Source organism: Nannospalax galili, unplaced genomic scaffold (genome assembly GCF_000622305.1).
Source record: "Nannospalax galili isolate Female #2095 unplaced genomic scaffold, S.galili_v1.0 scaffold14, whole genome shotgun sequence".
NCBI classification, from domain to species: Eukaryota; Metazoa; Chordata; class Mammalia; order Rodentia; family Spalacidae; genus Nannospalax; species Nannospalax galili.
In genome coordinates, this window is record NW_008336953.1 from 5,715,586 (window position 1) to 5,739,184 (window position 23,599).

Genomic DNA, 23,599 nt, shown 5'->3' on the forward strand with positions numbered 1-23,599 from the left:
TGATTTTGACATGTGAATTTCTTTTGTAGTTTCTGATTCTTGTGTGAGACTCAAGCCTTCATGTTTAGGTCTGCTTCCTTTTGTGAAGTCTATGTGTCTTTGTGGTTTACTTTTGGTGCATAAAAAGCTGGTTTGTTTAACCTTCTGGTTCTCTCTTTTGATTTTATAATCAAAACAGAGTGGCCAGATTGCTTTTGTCTTCAGGAGTTCCCACAGAGGCCCAAGTCAGATGAGGATCAGATGCTCTCAGGCTTTCTCCTAAGGTCTGGATCCCTCCAGGAAAGATTTTGGCCTCAGGAATTTGGGGGTTTGACTGGCCTGGGAGCCGGGCCCAGGAAAAATGCTGGTCTAGGGCAGCTGATGGCTGTGCCACCCAGAGATGCAAAGGGAGATGGGGACAGGAAGAGGCCCCAAGGGCTCCTGAGGAATGCACTGAGGAACTAAGTTGGTCTGGATGCAAAGGATCAGGAAGCAGTGGTGGTTCCCCCATCTCTGGGGCACCAAGACAAGGAATGTGACAGCACCCAGGCTAGGAGGAGAGAGGGGTTGGGGAGATGGGAAGGTGAATGAGGCTGGGGGAGTCAAGGCAGGGAGGGCGGATCGACTTACCCAGGAGAGAGGCTGGAGGGTTGTGCAGGCCCAGGGAAGGAGAGGGAGGTGAGGGTGGGACAGGCCCAGATGGCTCCCAGGGACCTTGAAAAGGAAGTGGGTCCCTCTGGATGCAAGGGATCAGGAAGCAGTGATAGCCTGGCATCCAGGAAAGAGGCTGTTGGGCCATGCAGCCCAGAGAAACAGAGGGCGTTGAGGGTGGGACCAGGCCCAGAGGGCTCTTGGGGATCTGGAGAAGAAACTGGGTTGGTCTGGATGCAAAGGATCAGGAAGCAGTGGTGGTTCCCTTGTGTCTGGGGCGCCAAGCACCCAGGCTAGGAGGAGAGATGGGCTGGGGAGATGGGAAGGTGAATGAGGCTGGTGGAGTCAAGGCGGTAAAGGTGCAGAGGGTGCCATCGACTTACCCAGGAGAGAGGCTGGCACGTCATGCAGGCCCAGGGAAGCAGAGGGAGGTGAGGGCAGAACCAGGCTCAGAGGGCTCATGGGGACCACCAGAAGGAACTGGGGTCCTTTGGATGCAAGGGATCAGGAAGCAGTGGTGGTCCCAGGCCGAGAGGTCAGCCCCGGTGCCCTGGAAAGAGGCTGGATGGACGTGCAGCTCAGATGAATTTTTTAATATTTTTTTTAATTATTTTTTTTTTTTTTTTATTAAATTATACATTTTTTTTTGAGACAGGGTCTCCCTGTAGCCCCAGCTGGCCTGTAACTCACTATGTAGAACAGGCTGGCCTCGAACTCACAGAGATCCATCTGCCTCTGCCTCCTGAGTGCTGGTATTAAAGGCGTGCAGCACCATGCCGGGCATTAATATTTTATTATTTTTATTCAGTGTGTATAAGTGTGATGTTGTCTACATGTATGTAAGTGCACCTGTCACATGCAATGCCCATGAAGGTCAGAAGAGGGCATTACATCCCGTGGAGGTGGAGTTATGGACAGTTGTTAGCTATCATGTAGGTGTTGGGAACCAAACCCGAGTCCTCTGCAAGAGCAGCCAGTGATAGTGGTCCTAACCACCAAGCATCTCTCCAGCCCCTTCAGATGAATTTTTAAAGGAAACATCATTTCATTGTGCCTCTCCTTTTTCTTGCTTCTTAAGATGCAACTTGATGATATTTGATAAGTATACAAGTGGAATAAATGAAACGTTTGGCTAGTATGTAAGTTGAGTGTTATGCTTTATTTTCAGAAAAAATAATTGATGTATTTCTCTAGTTTGATTTTATTGAAATTCACAGTTTTTTACAATTCTCATACATGATGATAGCAATGACTGTGATTTAAAAACTCTGGAAGCCAGTAGGGCACTCCTGTAGGCTCAGCTTCTTGGAGGCTGAGGTAGGAGGATTGCTTAAGCCCAGGAGTTTAAGTCTAGCCCACACAGCATAGTGAGGCCCCTGCTGAAAAAAAGAAATGAGGGGCAGTCTCCTTTTACTATAAAATTCACCTCTGCTTCATCTTGAGTGCTTATCCTATAATTTGTGTGTGGGAATAAATTCAGATGCCATTGTAAATATGAGTTGGAAGAAAACTGCTGGTGCTATATTCTTTTAAGATAGTTTAAAAGCTTTGCAAATAGTGGCACTCAGTTCTTTAAGATACTTCATACCATACAACCCTAAATTTAAATATAAATTTAAATATATTGTATTTATGGGGGGCACACAGTCCAAGGTGGGTGTGTGTGTGTGTGTCTGTGTGCAGGTCTGAGGATAACTTGAGCGAGTCAGTTCTCTCCTTCTACCATGTGGGTTCCAGGGATTGAGTTCAAGTGGTCAGGTTTAGTGGCAAGCACCTTACTGCTGAGCCATCTTACTGGCACGGACTCTGAAATTTGATTATAACCTAATTACAAACATGGACACCTGACTGAGACCACAGCTGTAGGATATAAAACTGATTTTCTTCTACCAGAGGTCTAAGATGTTCACTGTTTTGAACTGAAAATTCCACTTTCTAATGACAAATCTGTAAAACAATCATGGCAGGGTATCTAGATCATTAGAATGTTCTCCAAATAACAGAAATGGCTCTGTAGGGAAGCCAACATTTTTATAGTTAGGGAAATAAAATTCAGAGCTAGAGAGATGGCTCAGTGGTTAAGAGCACTTGTTGTTCTTGCATAGGGCCCAGGTTCAGTTCCCAGCACCACATGGCAGTTAACAACCATTTGTAACTACAGTTCCATGGGCATTTGATGCCCTCTTCTGACCTCCATGGGCATTGCATGACACAAGTGAACTTACATACATGCAGGCAATACATTCATACACATAAAATTTTAAAATAGTAAAATATTTTTTTAAAAGAAATAAAATTCTTTATCCTAGCTCCAATGTCCAGTTTTCACAAGATGATTGCTAAGAAGGTTCTAGGCGGCATCTCTGTTAAAAAGCATTGCTTTCTGTTAATTAGAGATATGCAAGCCAGCCAGCGCTCCATAGCCTTAATTGCAGAAATGATCCACACTGCTAGTCTGGTTCACGATGATGTTATTGATGATGCAAGTTCGCGAAGAGGAAAACATACAGTTAATAAGATCTGGGGTGAAAAAAAGGTATGGAGGTTTTTGTTGCTGTTTTTAAAATCTTTTTTTTTACCAAATCACACGCTTTGGGGATTGCGTTTGCTTTTCAGATTTCTCACACTAAAAAGTAAAATATGCTTGCCCAAATGTGGTCTTGAAAATTGCAAAGTGTCCGTATTGTCTCTGTAAAGATATTTAATGGACAACAGAAAAATACCACAGAAAAATAAACTCTTATTTCTCATTACTCATGTTCATATATAATTTCTTCTGATTATAAGGAAAGATTTTCATGGGTATCCAGAAAGTATATTTCATTTTACTGTTTCACTCAGATTGGCTACATTCAGTTGAATACTTAAGTATTTGTTAATTTGCTTCATGTTCAAGAATAGAAGAATAAAAACAGAGAATCTCAGAAATAGTGTTCTACCATCAAAAGGTTACCTTGTTAAATAGAGGTACTTTAATAGGATTTGGTTTATATATTTCTAAGCATATTTTCTGTTTTATTAGGGGCTTTTGCCTGAGGATTTATAAATTACAGATTGAAGAATGAACATGAACAAATGAAAGGGAGGATGTGCAGACTTGTGATCAGGCATTCACCCACACATGGGCAGTCTTGTGCAGTTGAGAACAGAAGCAACCACCCTTAGATCCTTCTTCACATACAGTATCTGGTTCCCTCCTGTTCACATGCTGGTTTTGGTTAATGGGTATGATTTTTGTGGCATAAAGTTCCACAGTTTAATTCATGTGCATTTCATTTCAAATTTTAAACCAAAAGGTTTTATGGTATAGGGAGCAGCTGGATAGACATATGTATACATATGTGTACAAAGACCATGAGTGTGCATTTATATGAAGCTACCTTATATATTATGTAAATGTAATTATGAAAATGTTATATAAATGATCATTAAATGGTAAGCATATATTGAGCATCACTATTTTATTTATTTATCATTTTATGCGTATGAGTGTATTGCCTGCGTGTATGTATTTAAGTGCACCTATGTCGTGCAATGCCCACAAAGGTCAGGGGAGGGCATCAGATCCCCTGGAACTGGAGTTAACAGATGACTGTTAGTCACCATGTGGGTGCTGGGAACTGAACCCAGGTCCTCTGCAAGAGTAGCTGCCGCTCTTAACTGCTGAGCCATCTCTTCAGCCCCTAAACATCACTATTTTTAGATATTAGAGAATAAGTACTTCAACTAGTTATGTTAGAAATTCTGTTAATTTGAGCAGAGATGTAGCTCAGTTGATAAAGTGTTTGCTTAGCATATGAAAAGCCCTGGATCCAACCCCTGGGAGCTCATAAATCGGGCATGGTATGCATATCTGTAGTCCCTCAGGAGGGATTACACTCAGGAGGCAGAACAGAAAAATCAGAAGTTTGAGGTAATCTTCAGCGACATAGCAAGTTGGGAGACAGCCTTCTTTTTTCAAAAAAAAAGAAAAAAAAAATTCTAAGAGTGAAAACTGTGAATTCTGGAATTTTATAGTTATTAGGGAAGTAACAGCACTTACTCATATCTTTAAATATGCAAAGTAATGTACATGCATAGGTAATGTGTTTGATTACAGCATATAATTCAACAATACAATTTGTAATTATTTGTTAATATGCTCTGGGCATATTAATGTACTAGGAATCAAACCCAGGCCTTGTGCATGCTAAGCAAGTGCTCTACCACTGAACTATATCCCCCGCCCAGCTCTGAATTACTGATCTGCAAAATTTTTCCTCCTTTTTCTAGGCTGTTCTTGCTGGAGATTTAATTCTTTCTGCAGCATCCATAGTTTTGGCACGGACTGGAAACATAGCTGTTGTGTCTATTATAACCCAAGTTCTTGAAGATTTGGTGCGTGGTAGGTTGATTCTGACTTTTATTCTTTTTTTATTTAATCCTGGTATTCAGCAAGGCAATAAGCCCATATCTCAAGTAACCCTTCTTCTTCTTTATAGGTGAATTTCTTCAGCTAGGGTCAAAAGAAAATGAGAATGAAAGGTTTGCCCACTACCTTGAAAAGACCTTCAAGAAGACCGCAAGTCTGATAGCCAACAGTTGTAAAGCAGTATGTACGTTCTGTCTTTCTTCAAGTTGAAAAAAGCCCACACATATTTCTTAGTACCTAATTCTCCTAGAAAAAATTTAATCAGAGACTCTTAAAATAGTGTCCAAAAATCCAAAAAAGTCAGTGAGGAAGAATTATATCCCCAAACAGCTTCTGCTGTTTTCATTTTTGCTGTCTTCTTTTGGTATGGGGACATGAACTTCTCTTTCATTTTTCCTCCCTCAAGAATAATCAAAATAAACCTAATAACATATTTCCCAGTCTGGGCTGGCAAGACAGCTCAGTGGATAAAGCGCTTGCCATTCGAGCTTGATGGCTCAAGTTAGATCCCAGAACCCATGATTAAAGGATAGCACCAACTCCAGAAAGTTGTCCTCTAACCTCCACACTCACAATGGCATGCTGCCCATATTCATTCAGATCGTAGACACAATAATAATAAATTGCATTAATGTATTTCCCAGTCTAACCTGTAGCATTCTGAACAACTTTGTCACAGTTGTGACACATTATTTCTGACATTCTACCATTAAAAAAGTTATGAAATACTTTTTTCTCTTACGTAAATAAAAAAACCTAGGAGAAAAATGTCTGAGATATTAAATTATACTAGTATTCCACATACTTTTTCCAAAGTAGTAGATCTTCCCAATATTATTATACTCCTACAAATAAGCCATATTTTTTCAGAGTATAAATTGGGTGTTAACTATAACTTTTTCCTCTCCCTTTCTTACTCTTTACACCTTCCTGTGTCTGTCATCTGATATATATATCTAAATATTTAAGTCAATCTTTAGTCTGTAGTTCAGAACATGTATTCATTGTTAGTTCATGAATAAGAAACTCCATAAAACTGCACATGAGAAGCCATATATGGTAGTGCAGGCATATAGTCCCTGCACAAGATTATGAGCTCGAGGCCAACCTGGGCTACATAGTGAGTTCCAGGCCACCTGGGCTATTTATGAGATCCTGTCTCAAACTGCAGAACTGTTCATCTGAGCATTTCTTAGATTAACAGATTCAGAGAGGAACCTTGGCAAGCAGTTGTCCCATGTAGTTACAGCAACAAGAAAGAAGACCTGTAAGGTCAGATGTAAATTGTCTCAGTCCACTCTTTATTACAGCTTTATTACAGTAAAAGGAGCACTTTCCTAGTCCATTGAGACAGTGTCTCTGTTTTGCCATGTGTCCAATAAATACTTGTGAGCCAGAAAAAAATGAGGACAACACTTTGTTTATCAAAAGACCTAATAGAAACCCAAGGAATGTGAATAATGTAGGACAAGCTGGTCACAGTCAGCTATTTATTTTTGTCTTTTCCTTGAAAGGACTATTTTGCTTAAATTTCCAAGAAATTACAAGTATATATTTTTTAAGACCTGAAGAGACACCAATTAGCAAATAGGTCAGAGAATGACCTGTTCTAAATGAATGTCATAAATCTGTTACATAAATGCTTTATTCATTATTACAACTTTAGTAGTCAAATCTTTTTCAAGATCTGTCCTCCTAACCAGACATAGTAACATATGCCTATTATCCAAAAGAGTAAGGCTGAGGCAGGAGGATTGCCATGAGTCTCAAGATAGCCAGGTCTACATAGCAAGAAACTATATTCCCCCCCAAAAGGAGGGGTTAAGTGTTAGTGTGTTAAGTGAAGTTCATTGATAACTTCAGAAGTTTGATGTTGCTGTTTAGAAACACTAGCATGTGGTGGTACTGTTGGACTCGGAAACACAAAAGGAATATTCCTTGGGCACGAAGGAGCAGCACTCAGGAGGCTAGAACAGTAACTCATTCACACAGTGTGGAATCCTATGAATGGTCCAAGGAGAGGGAACCTGTGTCACTACACTCTGCTTGAGAAACCAAAGACACCGGAGAGTGAGGAGCAGTGCGTGTTCTCAGAGACTACCAAGTGAACAGGACAGATGAGATGGCTCAGTGAGTAAAGGTACTTGCTACTAAGCCTGCTAACCTGAGTTCAATCCCCAGGACCCACATGGAAGAAGGCCACATACACAAATAATAAATGTAATAAAAAAAATTTTTTAAGAGTAGCATGTGAACAATAGTGTATTTTAACATGGCTCAACCATGATTTTAAAGTAAAATATTCTAGGACTGTGTTTAAAGGTTGGTGATAGAGCACATCTGAGTTCTGTCCCAGCATTGGCCTGTCCCTCCCCTCCCATCTACCCACCCCAAATGTAAAAGAAAGAAGCAAGAGAGAGAGGAAAGAAGGAAAGGAGAAAAAAGAAAACACACAAAGAGCTTCTCTGTGCTGACCACTAGGAGGCGTACTGACACTGCCCTACAATGACCTGTTTTCTTGTGATTTATTCCCATAGCCCAGAGCTATTAGAATAGAGCAGCGGAGTCATCATGTGAGCTCCCTGAATAAAAGTTTCTATATTTAAGTGCTCATGGGTAGAAATATTCTAGAGGTGTTAGGCATTTAAAATTGCTATTTTTATATGCTTTTGGTAGTTAAAATACAAGCATATAGACATGTACACACACACACACACACACAAGCATGCAGGGGAAATTAGACATGCCAAAAACAGGAGAAAGAATTTAAGGATGAAGATTACTACAGAAGAAGTCATGGGATTCCAAAGTGGTATGAGAATTTAAAGAAGTTTTATCAGAATTCAATTCAGTCTATGAAGGACACCATTTTCCCCTATCGCCTTGCCTCCCTTACCCCTTTTTATCTATCTACTGTGTTTTTACCTGAAAGAATACTGAAATCCAAAGAGAAGGCTGTCTAGAGAAACTGTTTCATGGCTTTAATTGATATTTATTAAAATAGAGTTGATGCTATTTTCAAAATGTGGTTGGCCGTTTCTTTATACACATAGTCATGCCAGATACACTCTGTAGCTTACCTTTGAAGACTGATTTGTTCCCCAGGGAGTGAGACCTCACAGGTCAAGTGGCCTTTTTGTTCTTCGGCTACACAGTGAATACGTGGGACCTGAAATCAGAACTGGGTTATCATAGTCTTGCCTTGTCTTTTGTTTTGTTTTGGGTTTGTTTTATTTTTTGTAGTTTTTTGATACAAGGTCTCAGAGTTGTCCATGTTGGTCTTGAACTCACAATCCTCTCCCACACCAACTTCCCTGATAACTGAGTCTTAGGCATACACCATGCATGGGGCTCCAACCCACGATCTTCCTGCTTCATCCTCTGGATTACTGTGGATCAGCACCACACCCAGATCCTTGTGATAGTATGTTGCTTTTATTTCCATCTATAATTTTCCATTGGTCTTTGACAATACCCTCTTTAATATGTTTATCTGTAGTGTTGGTAGAGGTCAAAGTTTCTACACTATTTTAAACAAGATCACAATACATACAACTTACCCGTCAGGAAATATCTTTAAACTCACAGTGGTGCAAATATACTTTCAAAGATAAAGAGATCCTTGTTAAATATCAAGAAGTTTATCCTCTCCAAGATGAGCAGTACGTCCCAGTCCTTCTGGATGAGATTCATGGGAACCTGATGTTGGGTATGTCCTGAAGAAACACTTAGGCACAGCACAGCCTGGTAGTGGCATCTGCTTCAAGCAGAACAGTTGGTCAAGCCCCACTTTCTTGGACTTTATTATACTCCACCCACTTCCAGGAAGATGTGACGCATCTCTCTGGTGCTGAGTACAAGCAGCATCGAACAGCATGCTTTCTTGCCATTTGTGTATTGTGCCATATTGTATCTGATCTTAAATTTGTGATTGTTTTCTGTTCTTCATAACCTAGTTAAAGGAATCAGGATTCCCTAGGGTGGTCTTCAAGCTAAACAGAAATTTTACCCTTTACCAAGGGAGAGATAGAAGCTGCTAGCCAATAAGAAGCCGTTGCTGGGTTAGTGTATGTGAGCTGCAAGGGGACTGCAAGTAGACCTCAGCTTGGTACTGGTGTAGGCAACTTTCTTGACCCCTTCTACCTTCTGTTGTATGTTCATTAGAAGCAGCACTGCTGAGTGATTAAGAGAACAGTCTGTAGAATCAGACATTTGGATTTAGACTCTAATTTCTATAAGTTGTAACTGTGTAACACCTGGTACATTCAACATCTCAGTTCCTCAAACCTCATAAGTGAATTAATATACTACAAGTCTTAGGATTTGTTTAAAACCCAAGATTTGTTAGCTTTTATCATAATTGGCCATATACAAAGTGTTATGAGATATTTTGAGGCCTGAGTAATTCAAAGTGCTAGTCTTGTGTACCATAAGTGCCAATTCATTAACTTTTCTGTTTTAGGATATCTTTGTGTTAAGAAAATAGGGTTAATCTCTCTACTGGAGACTGCTTCATTATCTATTATTTCTGCCTACAAAACATAATCATTGTGTCCTGAGCTCAGCATATGCTGGGCTGCACGAACCTTGCCTTGTTCTCATTCTGAGTCAGCTTGGTGGCTAGCTTGACTCTTTGAAAATGCCCTCACCCCCACCCCAGTGCAGCCTCACAGGAGTTGAGCCCATGGATTGCAGGTCTTTGCAGTTGAACGCAGTTACTGCTTACTCAAGTAAGTAGCTGTTTGGCCTTTTATGGTATGTGTAGTTAATCATGCCAAGCATTTCAGCTACAGACTTCGTTATGTCATCAGAAAACATTTCCAGGGGTTGGATGGAGCAGGGTCGTACAGCACTTGCTTAGCATTTGCAAGGCCATGGGTTTGGTCCTCAGCACCACAAAAGGAAAACTACAAAGTCTTTTTCTGTGTGGATCTTCCCTGGGACCTGAATCTGGATCTAGGGGCTGGAAAGAAAGGAGTTCTCTGGGTTTTTGACTTACCCTTTTGCCTAACCTCAAATACACAGTCTTCCTGACTCACCTGTTGAGTACTAGGATTACAGATATGCACTAGCACATCCAGCTAAATAAGATTGGGGACCAAACCCAGGGCCTTTACACATTCTAGGGAAGTGCTTTACCACTGTGCCACATCCACAGCACTAGAGGAGAGTTGTTAATCACAAATTTACAAGTTCTAGTCAGATACCAGGAAAATCACTGAGGGTTCAGGTACTACCACATTCTTCAGCCACCCCATGAGGTGTTTTTAAGAAATATTTTCTTTCCCAGAACTCAGGAGGCAGAGGCAGGCGAATCTGTGAGTTCAAGGCCTGCCTGCTCTACATAGTGAGTTCCAGTCCAGCTGGGGCTACAAGGAGACCCTGTCTCCAGAAAAAAATTTTTTTTCTTTATGAGTGTTTTGCCTGCATGTATGTAAGTGCACCCATGCATGTAGTACACACGGAAGCTAGAAGATCCCCTAAATCCCCTGAAATCCCCTGAAACTGGAGTTATAGGCAGTTAACTGCCATGTGGGTGTTGGGAACTGAACCCAGATCCTCTAAGAATTGCCAGTGCTCTTAACCACTAAGCCATCTCTCTAGTACCCCCTACCGCTGCTGCCAAAGTATTTTAGTATTTACATTTTCCAGATGAGGAAACTGAAGCACAGAAAGATTAAGTAACATATCAAGATAGCCGTGAGAGGCATAAATCCAACCTATTCAAGGCCATCTGCAGAGCTCGTCCCACCTTACCATGCTGATGCCAAGGGAAAAACCAAAGAAATAGGCACTGAAGGCCAGGGTACAGTTACTTGTCACCAATGATCTAGTCTATCTGGCCTCCTCACTGAATGCCAATGTAGACTTTCCTCTCCAGTAGAGCAGAATGTTTCTCCCCTCCCCGTGTGGTTCTTACCCAATCTTTGTTTTCTGAAAATGTGGCTGGGCCTGCTTAGCATGCTTAGCAGAGCAGCAGGAAATACACTCATGTGGCCAGCACTAACTAGGTTTTGTTTTGATTGGTCTGGTTTTTTGAGTTTTCAAAGACTTTGTTAAGTCCTAATTCTCTAATGACAATAGGGGCAGGGGTATTCCTAATACAGCTAAATTGCTTCTTATGAATGAAGTTTGGAAACAATAGGTCCAGGGAAGATCCCTCTGGTAATGAAAAAACAGTATCTAAGTCCAAATTTAGGCTTACTGCTATTATAGACATAACAAGAAACAACAGCATTCAGAAATAAGTACAGTCACCAAAAGCTACTTTCAGATGAGATGCATGACACCATTATGTGTATGATTAGATATTCACCCCTGAAGTAAGGGGTAAATCCACAGAGGTCCTTGCAGTGGTGCTAGAAACCAGTATTTGAAATACAGGATTTGCATATCAGAAAGGTTTGCTTAGCTTATTACTAGCAGAACTTAATTTCATGGCTGTTTGTTCTACACAATGAGAAAAAACAGCTTATTTTGTTTGAAAGACGTGTAGGAGGAAGGATGGATTTCTTAGAATTTAAGAAAATGGGTGACAGCAGGTGGTTCAGTAAGTAAAGGCACTTGCTGTACAAGCCTGGAGTCCTGAGGTTGATCCCTGGAGCCATGTAAAGATGGAAGGAGATAACCTTCACAGTTGTCCTTTTGCCTCTACACCTGTGCATGGCATATGCTCCCCCACCCCACCCACACACATACACAAAAGGAAATGGGATGGGATTGTAGGGGAATGGTAAAGTGCTTGCCTAACATGCTTGAGGCCCTTGCCTTCATTCTCAGAACGTAAAAAAAAGCAGTTTTCTACATTTGGTCTATAGTGTCTATAATTTAGGCTCGGTACCTCTTAAAGGAATATGTGCATGGTCCTCTCATCCAGGGTTGGCTGCCTTGTTTCTGGTTGCCAGCAGCTTATCAGAATCCTCTTTTTCTTTCAGGTGTCTGTCCTGGGTTGCCCTGACCCAGTGGTGCATGAGATTGCCTATCAATATGGAAAAAATGTGGGAATAGCTTTTCAGGTTGGTATGTTCATTTACAGGAATGGTGATGTGTAGGCACAACCAGCCCTCTCCACAATGTCAGATGTCAAAGCCGCAGTGAGAACAGTGAGAACAGCGGCAGCTATATGGGTGTGGCAGTATCTTTTACATTCATTTTTCCCTTTTGCTAGCTCATAGATGATGTTTTGGACTTCACCTCATGTTCTGACCAGATGGGCAAACCAACATCTACAGATCTGAAGCTTGGGTTAGCCACTGGCCCTGTCTTGTTTGCTTGTCAGCAGGTAGGTTTTATTCACTGTAACATGCTGCTGAGGATCCCACAGAACCAATTTCTCCAGGCAGCTAACAGGGAAATTAGAGATAAAGAACAACTGGGGAGGCATTTAGACAAGGGACCACAGACCTAGATCTGGGTTTCATTGAGATGTTGACACCAAACCTTATCTGTGAAATGCAGATTATAATCTTCCTCTGTGTTGTTGTGAGGGCTGCTTGATACTATATCTTATAAATTGTGAAGTGCTGTGTGAATTTTAAGCACAAAATTGTGATCTGTTTTGGGCATTGGCCGAGTGAACTTTTTGTGATTGTAGGGCTAGGCTTTGTGTGTACCTTAAAGCCTCTTAAAGGTATAGGAAGTATCAAGAAAGCCTAAGAAGTTCTGAGAAATTCGTAAGTTCTAGAAGTTTAATAGGACTGTTTGCTGCTCTGCCTTGGAGCCTTGGTCATTGCTTCAAAATGTGACAAAGAATGTACTAGAACACACATAGTTTCAATAGAATGTACTAGAACCACATAATTTCTTTCTCCCAGATTGAGAGCCTATAAAGGAAGTAAGTAAAGCTGTCTCATGCTCTCCTTAGTATGGATGAGATGCTTACGAAGTACCAAAGACGTTGCAGTGACTTACAAGCAGACGTTTTCCATGTCTTCTGGACCCTGGCCATATTGCTTTTCTCTCTGCCAAATGTTACTTAGAGTAAGTGGGGTGTCTAGCTGTGCTTAGGCAGCTCTAAAACGGATTTTCATCCTGGTGGCATTTAACTGGTTATTTAGCAAAGTAGAAGACAGTCATCACCATGCATGGAATTTAAAACTAGGTTTTTGGTCTAAAATTTTCAAAACTTTTATTAGTCTTTCCATGATTTTGTCTGTTCTTTCTTTAAATTTGCAAAAATGGGCCAGGCATGGTGGTGCACACCTTTAATCCCAGCACTCAGGAGGCAGAAGCAGGTGGATCTCTGTGAGTTCAAGGCCAGCCTGGTCTACATAGTGAGTTCCAGGACAGGTGGGGCTACAGGGAGACCCTGTCTCAAAAAGACCAAAAGAAAAAACTAAGTTGTACCTTATATAGACCTCAGTGGTTGCATTTTGATGTCAAAACCTTTTGACTCACTTTTGATTTAAGAGAGGGAGAGATCATCTTTTACCCTCCTATCAGCAGAGCCACTGCAAGGGTCATCCCAGGGGAGGCTTATGCCTGGATGCCTGGGCTGGTTAGCATGGACAGTCAGCTAGCTGAGAGTAAGGACTGCAAACAGAATGATGGGGTATCTTTTAGAAACATCTGCCCTAATTACTCAGCTCTATCCTCTCAATTTTGAAGCCAAGATAAGTGTGTAATTCTGAGTATGGTGGCACAGGTCTGTAATACGAAGAACAAACAAGCTTGCTATCAATGGTAGGTCCCTTCTCCCATGAGCCTATGAGACTTACAGCCTAAAATTCAGAGATTATTAGTATATACGCCAAGTTCAGAAAGAAAATTATTTTTAAAAATCCTTTTATACATTAAGGCATGAATAAGGAACATTTTCTGTTATGCCATAAACCCACACATAAAGCAAAGCATTCATAAGCCATGTAAACACAAATGAAGGTATATCTGATATTAGGAAAATAAAGTCACTGGACTGGCTACCAATTGTTGTACAATTACAAACCTTCATCATCTCAGGACACAGTAAGCATGAGCAAAGGATGACAGCATGATTGGCTGCATAGGCCGGAAGCCAGCTAGCTCAGGAAGGACTCAGATGAGGTCCTGAGCCTTTCCCTGAAAAGATTTATAATCTGCAAAAAGTTTTTTGTTCTCTGTCATTGTTTCTGTTGCTGTGATAAAATACTGACCAAAAGCAACTAGGAGCAGGAAATGGTTCTATTTGGCCTGCCGGTAAAGTCCATCAAGGGACCTAAAGGCAGGAACCTGGAGGCAAGAGCTGAAGCAGACACACAGAGGAATGCTGATACCAGTGTCCTTTCCCTTGCTTTGGTAACTACTTTTCTAACACAGCTCAGGCCCATCTGCCTAGGGATGGCACTGCCCACAGTGGGCCAGGCCCTCCTACATCAATTAGCAAATTAAGAAAATGCCTCACAGATATGCCCACAGGCCAGTCTGATGGAGGAAATCTTGATTGAGGTTCCCTCTTCTCAGGTTACTCTAGTTTGTGTCATGTTGACCAAAACTAACTCAAATACTCTTACTTACAGAAATCTCAACAATTGCTGGGCGTGGTGATGCACATCTTTAATCCTAGCAGAGACAGAGGCAGGTGGATCTGAGTTCAAGGCCAACCTGGTCTACATAGCAAGTTCCAGGTCAGCTGGGGCTACAGGGAGACCCTGTCTCAAAAAAATAAAAAGTAAAAAAAGAAATCTCAACATTATAAATATTTGTCATGAGCTTCATGATACAAATGGAATAGACTGGCCTCTTTTGTTTGATTATAAACACATTTCTGAATACATTACTTTCCTCTACACAAAGACTTAAAAGCTAAATCCTACATTCAGATAAATTGGGGCAGGTAAGAATGGAGAGTGAATGCACAGTTGTTTTGGTGGTTGTTGAAGTCGGGGCAAAGGAAAGGTTACAGTGTCTTGAACCATGACTTTATGTGCTTTACTGGGAAATCCCAGGGTCATGAGGCATTCAGTCACCCTCACCAGACAGCACTTTTCTCATTGCATAAGGCAGTGGGAAAAGCACTTAGAAGGCCAGGGAGTTACAAGTGCTGCCTCACAAGAGGGAGCACATGATAAGGCCAAGCAGGGAGTGACTTGAAACAGGACTCACTGCATAAATAGGCTGATTTTTCTGTCTTGTGGCATATGAGCCAGAAGTTAGTCAAACGTGTATTTAAAAATTGTTCTTAAAAAAACCCTGAGTTTACGCTCTGTTATGGAGTATACTGTTTAAAAAGAGGTTCTCAGCAAGAACTGTCAAAAGTTTATGAGGCTTAAAATAACTGGGTAAAACAAGTTAAAAAAAAATACAGGGTTATATAGTATCTTGCTTTAATTTTTAAAAAGTGTTAAATTTTAATATATAAAGGATTCTTTCTTCACTTACCCCCAATCTTACAACTCCTCTTTGTGGCAGACACTATGATTTGTTCTGTAAATAAAGAGTCTAAGACTCCATGCCTGGCCAAAATTAAACATCTGGTGATGGCAAGGAAGGCAACTGAACACATCCCATCTTCTAAATCCAGCGTTCATTTTACTACACCATACATTACTACTGCCAACTAATAATGTTGATAGTAGTACCCAGTAGGTCTACACAGAGCAGGTAACTGGTGTGCCCTGGCACTGACGATACACTGAAAAGTGGACTATGTCCACTCTTATTTGTGGTTAACATACTCATTTACTATAGAGTACTTCTAGGATGTGTTATCCTTTCCCATAGGTATATGAGTCTTGTTCGCATATTTATTTGTCTTTGAACTAATCAGTTTGTATAACACTGAAGGTCTTGCTGTGTGGTCCAGGTTTCCTACCTTTTTAATGTGGCACAATGAAATTAGACATCATGCCTTTAATCCTAGCACTTCGGAGGCAGGGGTAGGTGGACCTCTGATATTGATGCCAGCCTGGTCTACATAGTGAGGCCAGCTGGCACTATAAGGAGACCCTGTCTCAAAAAGACCAGGAAAAAAAGAAATTGGACTTCACTAGGCTGAGAACTGTTTGATCAATTCTTCTATTTTGTTTATATCTCTGGGAAGGGTTTCTTAATGGTCATTGTTGCTTTTTCCTTATAACCCCAGCTGGCCTGGAACTCACTATGTAGACCAGGCTGGCTTCGATTTCACAGAGATCAGCCTGCCTCTACCTCCTGAGTGCTGGGATTAAAGACATGCGCCACCACCCCCAGCATCTGATGGCCATTGTTATTGGAGATTTAAGGTGCTTCAGGATGCTGTGGCTCAGTGACAGAGTATTTGCCTAGCATATGGGTTTGATTGTTAGCATCCAAAAAGTGAAAAAGAAAACTTTCAGCATTTCTGGGGAGGTCCTAATGATGGTAGTATATCAGTGTATTCCTTATATGTATCCATGTTTTCAAGAACAAAAACTTGAACTCAGTTGGTGGGCTCTATCCCCAGCACTTGAGGAGTGGAGGCAAGACCAGGAATTCAAGGTCATCCTCAGCTACATAGTGAGGCTTAACGCCAGACTGGGCTCCATGAGACGCTGTCTCAAAAATGAAACCCAAAAACATTATTAAAGACCTTATTCATAAGTGCAAACCAGAGCCAGAGGCAGCTGTTTGTAATGGATCTGTATACAGAGTCTGTTCTTGGGCAAGAGCTAGAAAATACAGCATATATCCCAAACAAGTCTCTTGTCATTTTTCTCTAAAACTCTCTTTACAGTGACTAACATTTCATCTAAACCTGCTGTGTTGTCTTAGGACTTTTATGAATTTTCTCAAACTGAATATAAAAGTTTTTTTGTGAAAGTTGGCATGTACATTTTTCTGAAGTGTGGTTATTTTTGCTATTTATGATGCCCCAAAAGATAAAGAATTGACTAGCAATATTTGAAATTTTTTCCTTGCATAGACTGACTGGTTTCCTTCCCTAAAAATAATATTTAGTCAGGTAAATGTGAAAAAGTGAGTAAAAGCCAGAGAGTGAGTTTGTTTGAACGGTCTCCCTGTAGCCACAGCTGGCCTGGAACTCACTATGTAAGCCAGACTGGCCTCAAACTCAGATCTACCTGCCTCTGCCTCTTTCTGCCTCCCAAGTGCTAGGATTAAAGGCAAGCTCTTTTAAAAAAAATTTTTTTTATTATTTTTATTTTATGTGTATGAGTGCAATGCCTGCATGTAGGTAGGTGCACTCATGTCGTGCAATGCCTGCAGAGGTCAGAAGAGGGCATCAATACCTTGGAGCTGGAGTTACAGACAGCTGTTAGCAGCCAAGTGGGTGCTGGGAATTGAACCCAGGTTCTCTACAAGAGCAGCAAGTGCTCTTAAACTCTGAGCCATCCCTCCAGTCCCAAGGCAATCTCTTTTTAAAAACTTTCTTGTGCCTCTCTTACTTGGTAAGTCACTAAACCTAAAATGTCAAGCTGTATCCATATTTCCACTGCCACCATCAGCCCCTGCACCAGCTGCCCAGCTTATGGTGTTATTACCAACTTTTGTTTGGGCAAACTCACCCCAGTTCTTGTGTAATTTTGTGAACAGATTTCAGTTAGAATTTGATTCATCCACAGGTTGTTTCTCCACTCTTAAAACTGAGCATAAGCAAACAAAAACTGTTTTGTCACTCAATCTGAGGCAAGCAAGCGTTCTTCCTGTTTCTCATGTCTTCCTTGAGAAGCTGGGGTAGGGAAATGCCTCTTGGAAGTTTGAGATTTGCATACTAGAGGTTCGTGCTGTTTTAAAGGAGAAATGTAATCATACTTGCTGCAATGTTATTTCAAATTCTCCTTCCTCTATGCTTTTCATAGGAAAAGCATCAGAGAAACAGCCTGATCAGCACATTTTATCACACTTATTCATATTAGAACAAAACCCATAAGCAGGGTGATTTTACTGTATGCCCAGGACAAGGTCAAATCTGCTTTAGGATACAGCCTGCCTGGGAATGTGGTTAACAGCACTGGCTGCTCTTGCAGAGGACCTGGGTTTGATTCCCAGGACCGACATGGTGGCTAACAACTGTCCATAACTCCAGTTCCAGGGTATCCAATGCACTCTTCTGGCTTCCATGGGCATTGCAGGACACCGGTGCACGTATATACATGCAGGCACAACACTCATACACATAAAGCTTAAAAAGTCAAACAAATGCCTTTTAAACCATCAAATTTTAGTTTCTTGATTTATTTCTGTTAAATTGGTATTTTTACCTTTTGAAATTTTTTTAAATATTATTTTTATGTGTGTGAGTATATTGACTGCATGTAGGAAAGTGCACCTGTGTTGTGCAGTGCCCACAGAAGAGGCCATCAGATCCTCTGGGACTGGAGTTACGGACAGTTAGTTGTTAGCTGCCATGTGGGCGCTGCGATTCGAACCTGGGTCTTTTGCAAGAACACAGTGTTCTTAACCACTGAGCCATCTCTCCAGCCCCTCTTGAAATTTTTTATTTATCTTAATGTGTTTTCCTGGCGTGTATGTGTGCCTGTGCATGCAAAAACAAAATATTTTATTCTTAAGGAATCAATAAAGCAAAGTACTGGTTTTCTCTTAAGAACTAACCAGTTGCTGGCTCTTTAAATTGTGTAAGCATGTTTAGAATTTTGTTCCCAAGCACACTGTTCTAGGAAAGAATGCTGTTCTATCTGCCATCGTCTAGCTAGGACAGTTCTCTGGGCCGGATTCTTTGTGTACCAACACCATGGTGACGATTACAGGAGAACTTCATCATTTAGGCTCACCGCCAGTGACTGAACACACCCTGTCTCCAACTCCACACAACTATAGGCCGCTAGAAACTGGAGATTTCAGATCATAGACAGAAAAGAGGCTAAGGCAGGAGGTGAAGGAAATCATTTTGCAGAACTAAAGCATGAGTCCAGAAGTGGTATGTCTGTTGGCCTGGCTTCCTTATTCCACTGATGACAGTTTTCCTAAATAGTAGCTAAGAATGAAGAGGATGGAAGATGCCTTCAGTGTCTTTTTTAAACCTGTGTGTGTGTGTGTGTGTGTGTGTGTAGGCACACATATGCCACATGCAGATGACAGATTTTCAGGACTCAGCTTCTCTTTCCATTTTGGGTTCTGGGGGCAGACTCATGCTATCAGGCCTTTAACCCAATGAACCATCTCCCCTACCTGCCTCTTCATTTTCCCTCTTTTTGCCATCAGATCTTGGATGCTTTTCTCCTGTTAATTTGTGTTACAAGGAGTTAGCTCTTGTACCAGCCAAAGAACCTAGAGGAATAGAAGGAGGATCTTCCTCCCCAACAAAGTCAGTCAGCCCAAGGCTCTTGTTTCTTGTAGTGTTAGGTCTGGAACTTGCTGGGCAGATGCTCTATCACTGAGTATACCCCTCTGATCTTTTTATAACTCCCTACAGTGACCTAATCACTATATCCTCTAGTTCAATGGATTTCAGCTTTGGCTGCATGTTTTAAAAAAACTGGGGAGTTTTGATAATCATGAGGGCAAAGGTAATACTGATCCAGTATAATCAGATTTGTTGGAATCCAGGCATTTACACACACACCCCAAATGGTTCCAGTGTGCAGTCAACAATGCCTAATTCCTAACTCCATCCAAAACAGCACTATAAACCACCATCTGGGAATTTGTTAGAAAGGCAGTCTCAAGCCATATCCTACTGAATTAGAAACTGGGGAGAGGCCCAAAAGGCAGTACAGGTGATCTTAATACAGTCTGAAATTCTAGAACCATCAGTGAAATCACTGAGATGTACTTTGCCCTCCTGGCTCTGTTATTCAATACTGGACACTATGATAAAACATCAGAACAAGGGTCAGTGAGGGCTGCCTCTCGCCTGTGCACCACAGTCCCTGGGCATTGAAAATTTTCCTCTAGCTAATCTTTAAATGCTACAATTAACTGTTCTTTCATCACATAAACACTTTTAAAAATGTGTGCATTTGTGCACTTGCCTGTCTGCATGTGCACCATGCACATGACTGACAGGTGTCCATGGAGGCCAGAAGAGAGTGTCGTATCCCCTGGGACTGGAATTACAGGGTGTTGTGAGTGCCATGGTGTGGGTGCTGGGAACCAAATCCATCTCCTCTGCAAGAGCAGCCAGTGCTCTTAAAAACCATTGGACAATCTCTCCAGCCCACATTTTTGTTATTATATGCTATTATTATAAGCTAGTATTCATATGCTTCATTCCTCCAAGAGCAATAAATACATCTCCTTTCTTTATGGTTAGTTCCCAGAAATGAACGACATGATAATGAGACGGTTCAGTTTGCCAGGGGATGTGGCCAGAGCTCGACAGTATGTTTTAGAGGTAAGACTGTTTTTATATTTTATTTCAGTTTTTTGTGATCTCACTGTGTAACCCTGGCTGGCCTAGAACTATGCAGACCAGGCTGGTTTCAACTCAGGAGATCCACCTGCCTCTGCCTCTGCCTCCTAAGTACTGGGATTAAAAGTGTGTGCCACCATGCCCACAGATTAAGTGAATGGAATGGAGCTAGCAAACAAGTAGCAGTGAACAGGTATGGTCTGAGATCTACACTTCGTGTATGGCTCTTGAAAGAACTCTTAAGTAATTATATTTCAGATTTTTAAAATTTTTCCAAACAGCAAACACCTTTTAAAAGGACAGGGTCTCCACTGAAGCCACAGCTGGCCTGGAACTCACTATGTAGACCAGGCTGGCTTTGGTCTCAGAGTGCTGGGATTAAAGGCATGTGCCAACACACCCAGCTAAGACACTGAATTCTTTTTTTTTTTTTTCTTGGTCTTTTTGAGTCAGGATCTCCCTGTAGCCCCAGGTGCCCTAGAACTCGATATATACACCAGGCTGGCCTCAAACTCACAGAAATCCGCCTGCTTCTGCCTCCCAAGTGCTAGGATTAAAGGTGTGCGACACCAAGCCCAGCCTAAAATACTGAATTCTTATGACATTTATTCCCTCTCTGGTACCAGGTACGGAACAGGGCTTTGCAATGTCAGGCAAGTACTTGCCACACTAAGTTTCGTCATCAACCCACTGTTTTTTAAATGAGTAAGGGAAAACATAAGTAAAACACCAAGATAAGCAAGGGCTTTATGCAAAAGATTCCAAAAGTACAGAAAGTAATCCCAGTAATTGACAAACAGGAGGGAATCTCATGAAATTACAAGGCTTTTATATCATCAGCAGAAAAATGGGGGGGGGGGTCTTTGCCAACTACACATCAGACTAACCGATGCTTATAAACTAAAGAACTACAAAAATAAATAGCAGAAAGTAAACCATCCACTCAGTAAGTGGGCTAATGAATTAAAGACAGTTTTCAAAATAGAGGCAAATGGCCAAATATTTGAAAAAGTGACATTTTTAGTAATCAGTTCTCAAAACTGCTTTGAAATTCCATCTTAACCATACTCATAAAGAAAGCAAGTGACAAAAACTGCTGGCAAGGATGCAGGAGAAACAACCACCAATTCACTGCTAATGAGAATGGAACTCACACAGCCATTATAAAAGTCAGTGTGGAGTTGGGGGTGGGGACTAGAGAGATGGCTCAGACATTAAGACTCCTATGGCTGCACTTGTGGAGGACGAGAGTTTGATTCCCAGCACCCACAAGGCAGCTAACAACCATCTGTAACTCCAGTTACACCCTCTTTTGGCCTCTGGTGGCACTGTACAACACAGGTGCACCTAAATACATTCAGGCAATACACTCTACATAAAATCTAAAGAGTATTTTTAAAAAAGCAAAAAACACAACAGAACCAGCCTGTGGCCTAAGTATGACCCAATGTAACCAGAGATACTAAATCTATACTACTGCTAGATTTTTCACTATAGCCAAGAAATGGATCTAGCCTAGGTGTCCACCACTTGACAAAGAAAAACTGAAATCAGGACAATCACAGGAAAATAGATGGAACTGAGGATCACCATGTTAAGAAAAATAAGCCAGTCTCAAAAGAAAATGTGCTTCCAAGAGAAAAGGACATGAAGTAAGCCAAGGAAGCGCAACCATGCACTGGAAAGCGCACACCAGATCACAGTTCGGCCACTAACTACAACTCACCTACAGCTCATCTGATCTCAAATGTGTTTTAATGTATCAGCGGAGATCTAGGAGCTGATTCAGTCAGTGATACTGTTCTGTTTTGTCCTGCAGAGTGACGGCGTGCAACAAACCACCTACCTCGCTCAGCGATACTGCCATGAAGCAGTAAGAGAGATCAGTAAGCTTCGACCATCCACAGAAAGGGACGCCCTCATTCAGCTTTCAGAAACTGTGCTTACAAGAGATAAATGACAGCTACTTCTGTTTTTCCTGGCAGCTATTTTACCAGACTGTGCCTAACGAATTTTGTGAAATACTGCTTCATGTGCAGATAACCAAAAATCATTTTAAAAAATAATTTCAACCTTATTGATGGGCAATTTTTTTTATTGGCAAATTTTTTCAGAAAACTTTTTAAATGTAATTAAACCACCATCATTATAGTCCTATAAATTCTAACTGAGGTACCCTGATGGTTATATGTGGTATTGTTTACATTGTTAATATCCACATGTAAAGCCATTACACAAATAAATAATCAGCGTTAAAACTCAAGTAGTTTGTCTTGTTCATCATAGAAGTACAGGTCTGCACTTAAATCCACATTGTTAAATTTTAACAGTATCAAAATTTCATGTGGGAGAATGATTTATTATAAAAGACTGTAGATAAAATGTAGACAACAGGTTATTTACATATTAAGAAAACATTCCACTTCAAAACGAAAAGCGTACAGTAGCTAGCTGACACTAATGATATAATACTTTAAAAATAACAGGTAAAATATATGTGTAATAGTCATTGACTTGATAGGAACAATGGTCTTTAATTTTCAGAAATATTTTGCACTATCACCATTCACTATGCTATCCGTAGTCTTAATGCCCACTATATAATTTGAAACCCAAACAAATCTGCAATACACAGAAGCCCAAACTAGAGTGATCTAGTTTAATATCCTAAGCGGTACAGAATTATACACAAAAGAAACATCCCTCTAACCCTCCCTTAAGAGGAGACACACAAAGTGCATGTGTTGCATTTCAGTTACTGTTTGTTCGTTATATTTCTGTTTACTGAATACATGACCTACTTTCTTTCCCAATTATTTTTAAATCTTATGTTGCTACTGCCAGGTAATGGATTAAATAGTGCCTATTCACAAATAAATTGCATTCACTTTTACAATATGTAAAAGATAACTTCCTTTCAGTGAACCAGCTTACAGCAGTCCACTGTGTGCTGAAGGGCTAATATGGCATTCCTTAAGATTCTTTACCCTAAGAATGATGTGCTTGCTTTAACACATTGTTTTAGCTTCAAAAATTACTTTTAAAGGAGGGGGGGGGGTCAAATGGATTGACTTGTAAATAACTATCTTAGATTTTAAATGTGCAAAAAACTGTCACATTGCTCTTGGGACATATTAAGATAAGGCTAAAAATACTTTCAAGTTAATATACTGAGAAAATAGAACCATAATTCTGCATTAAATCTGTCTCTGTGTGTGTGTGTGTGTGTGTGTGTGTGTGTGTGTGTGTGTGTGTGTGTGTGTGTGTGTGTGTGTGTGTGTTAAAACAAACCA

At 40.9% G+C, this 23,599-nt stretch overlaps 1 protein-coding gene across 6 annotated transcripts in view; it reads left to right on the forward strand.

Moving 5' to 3' along the window:
* Positions 1 to 22,564, forward strand: part of LOC103732999 (decaprenyl-diphosphate synthase subunit 1) — a 240,760-nt gene extending 218,196 nt beyond the window's left edge. For 3 of the 6 annotated variants that reach the window (XM_029562923.1, XM_008831748.3, XM_029562925.1), the window contains 7 exons: positions 3,025 to 3,166; positions 4,903 to 5,014; positions 5,112 to 5,221; positions 11,977 to 12,057; positions 12,210 to 12,323; positions 20,208 to 20,288; positions 22,126 to 22,564. In XM_029562923.1, the coding sequence (XP_029418783.1) occupies positions 3,025 to 3,166; positions 4,903 to 5,014; positions 5,112 to 5,221; positions 11,977 to 12,057; positions 12,210 to 12,323; positions 20,208 to 20,288; positions 22,126 to 22,266 (781 nt within the window). In that variant the 3' untranslated portion in view covers positions 22,267 to 22,564. Of the gene's footprint in view, positions 1 to 3,024; positions 3,167 to 4,902; positions 5,015 to 5,111; positions 5,226 to 6,925; positions 7,182 to 11,976; positions 12,058 to 12,209; positions 12,324 to 20,207; positions 20,289 to 22,125 lie in introns of those variants that run through there. The other 3 variants (XR_003849344.1, XR_003849346.1, XR_003849345.1) reach the window with 3 other exon arrangements.
* Positions 22,565 to 23,599: the final 1,035 nt, after the last annotated feature.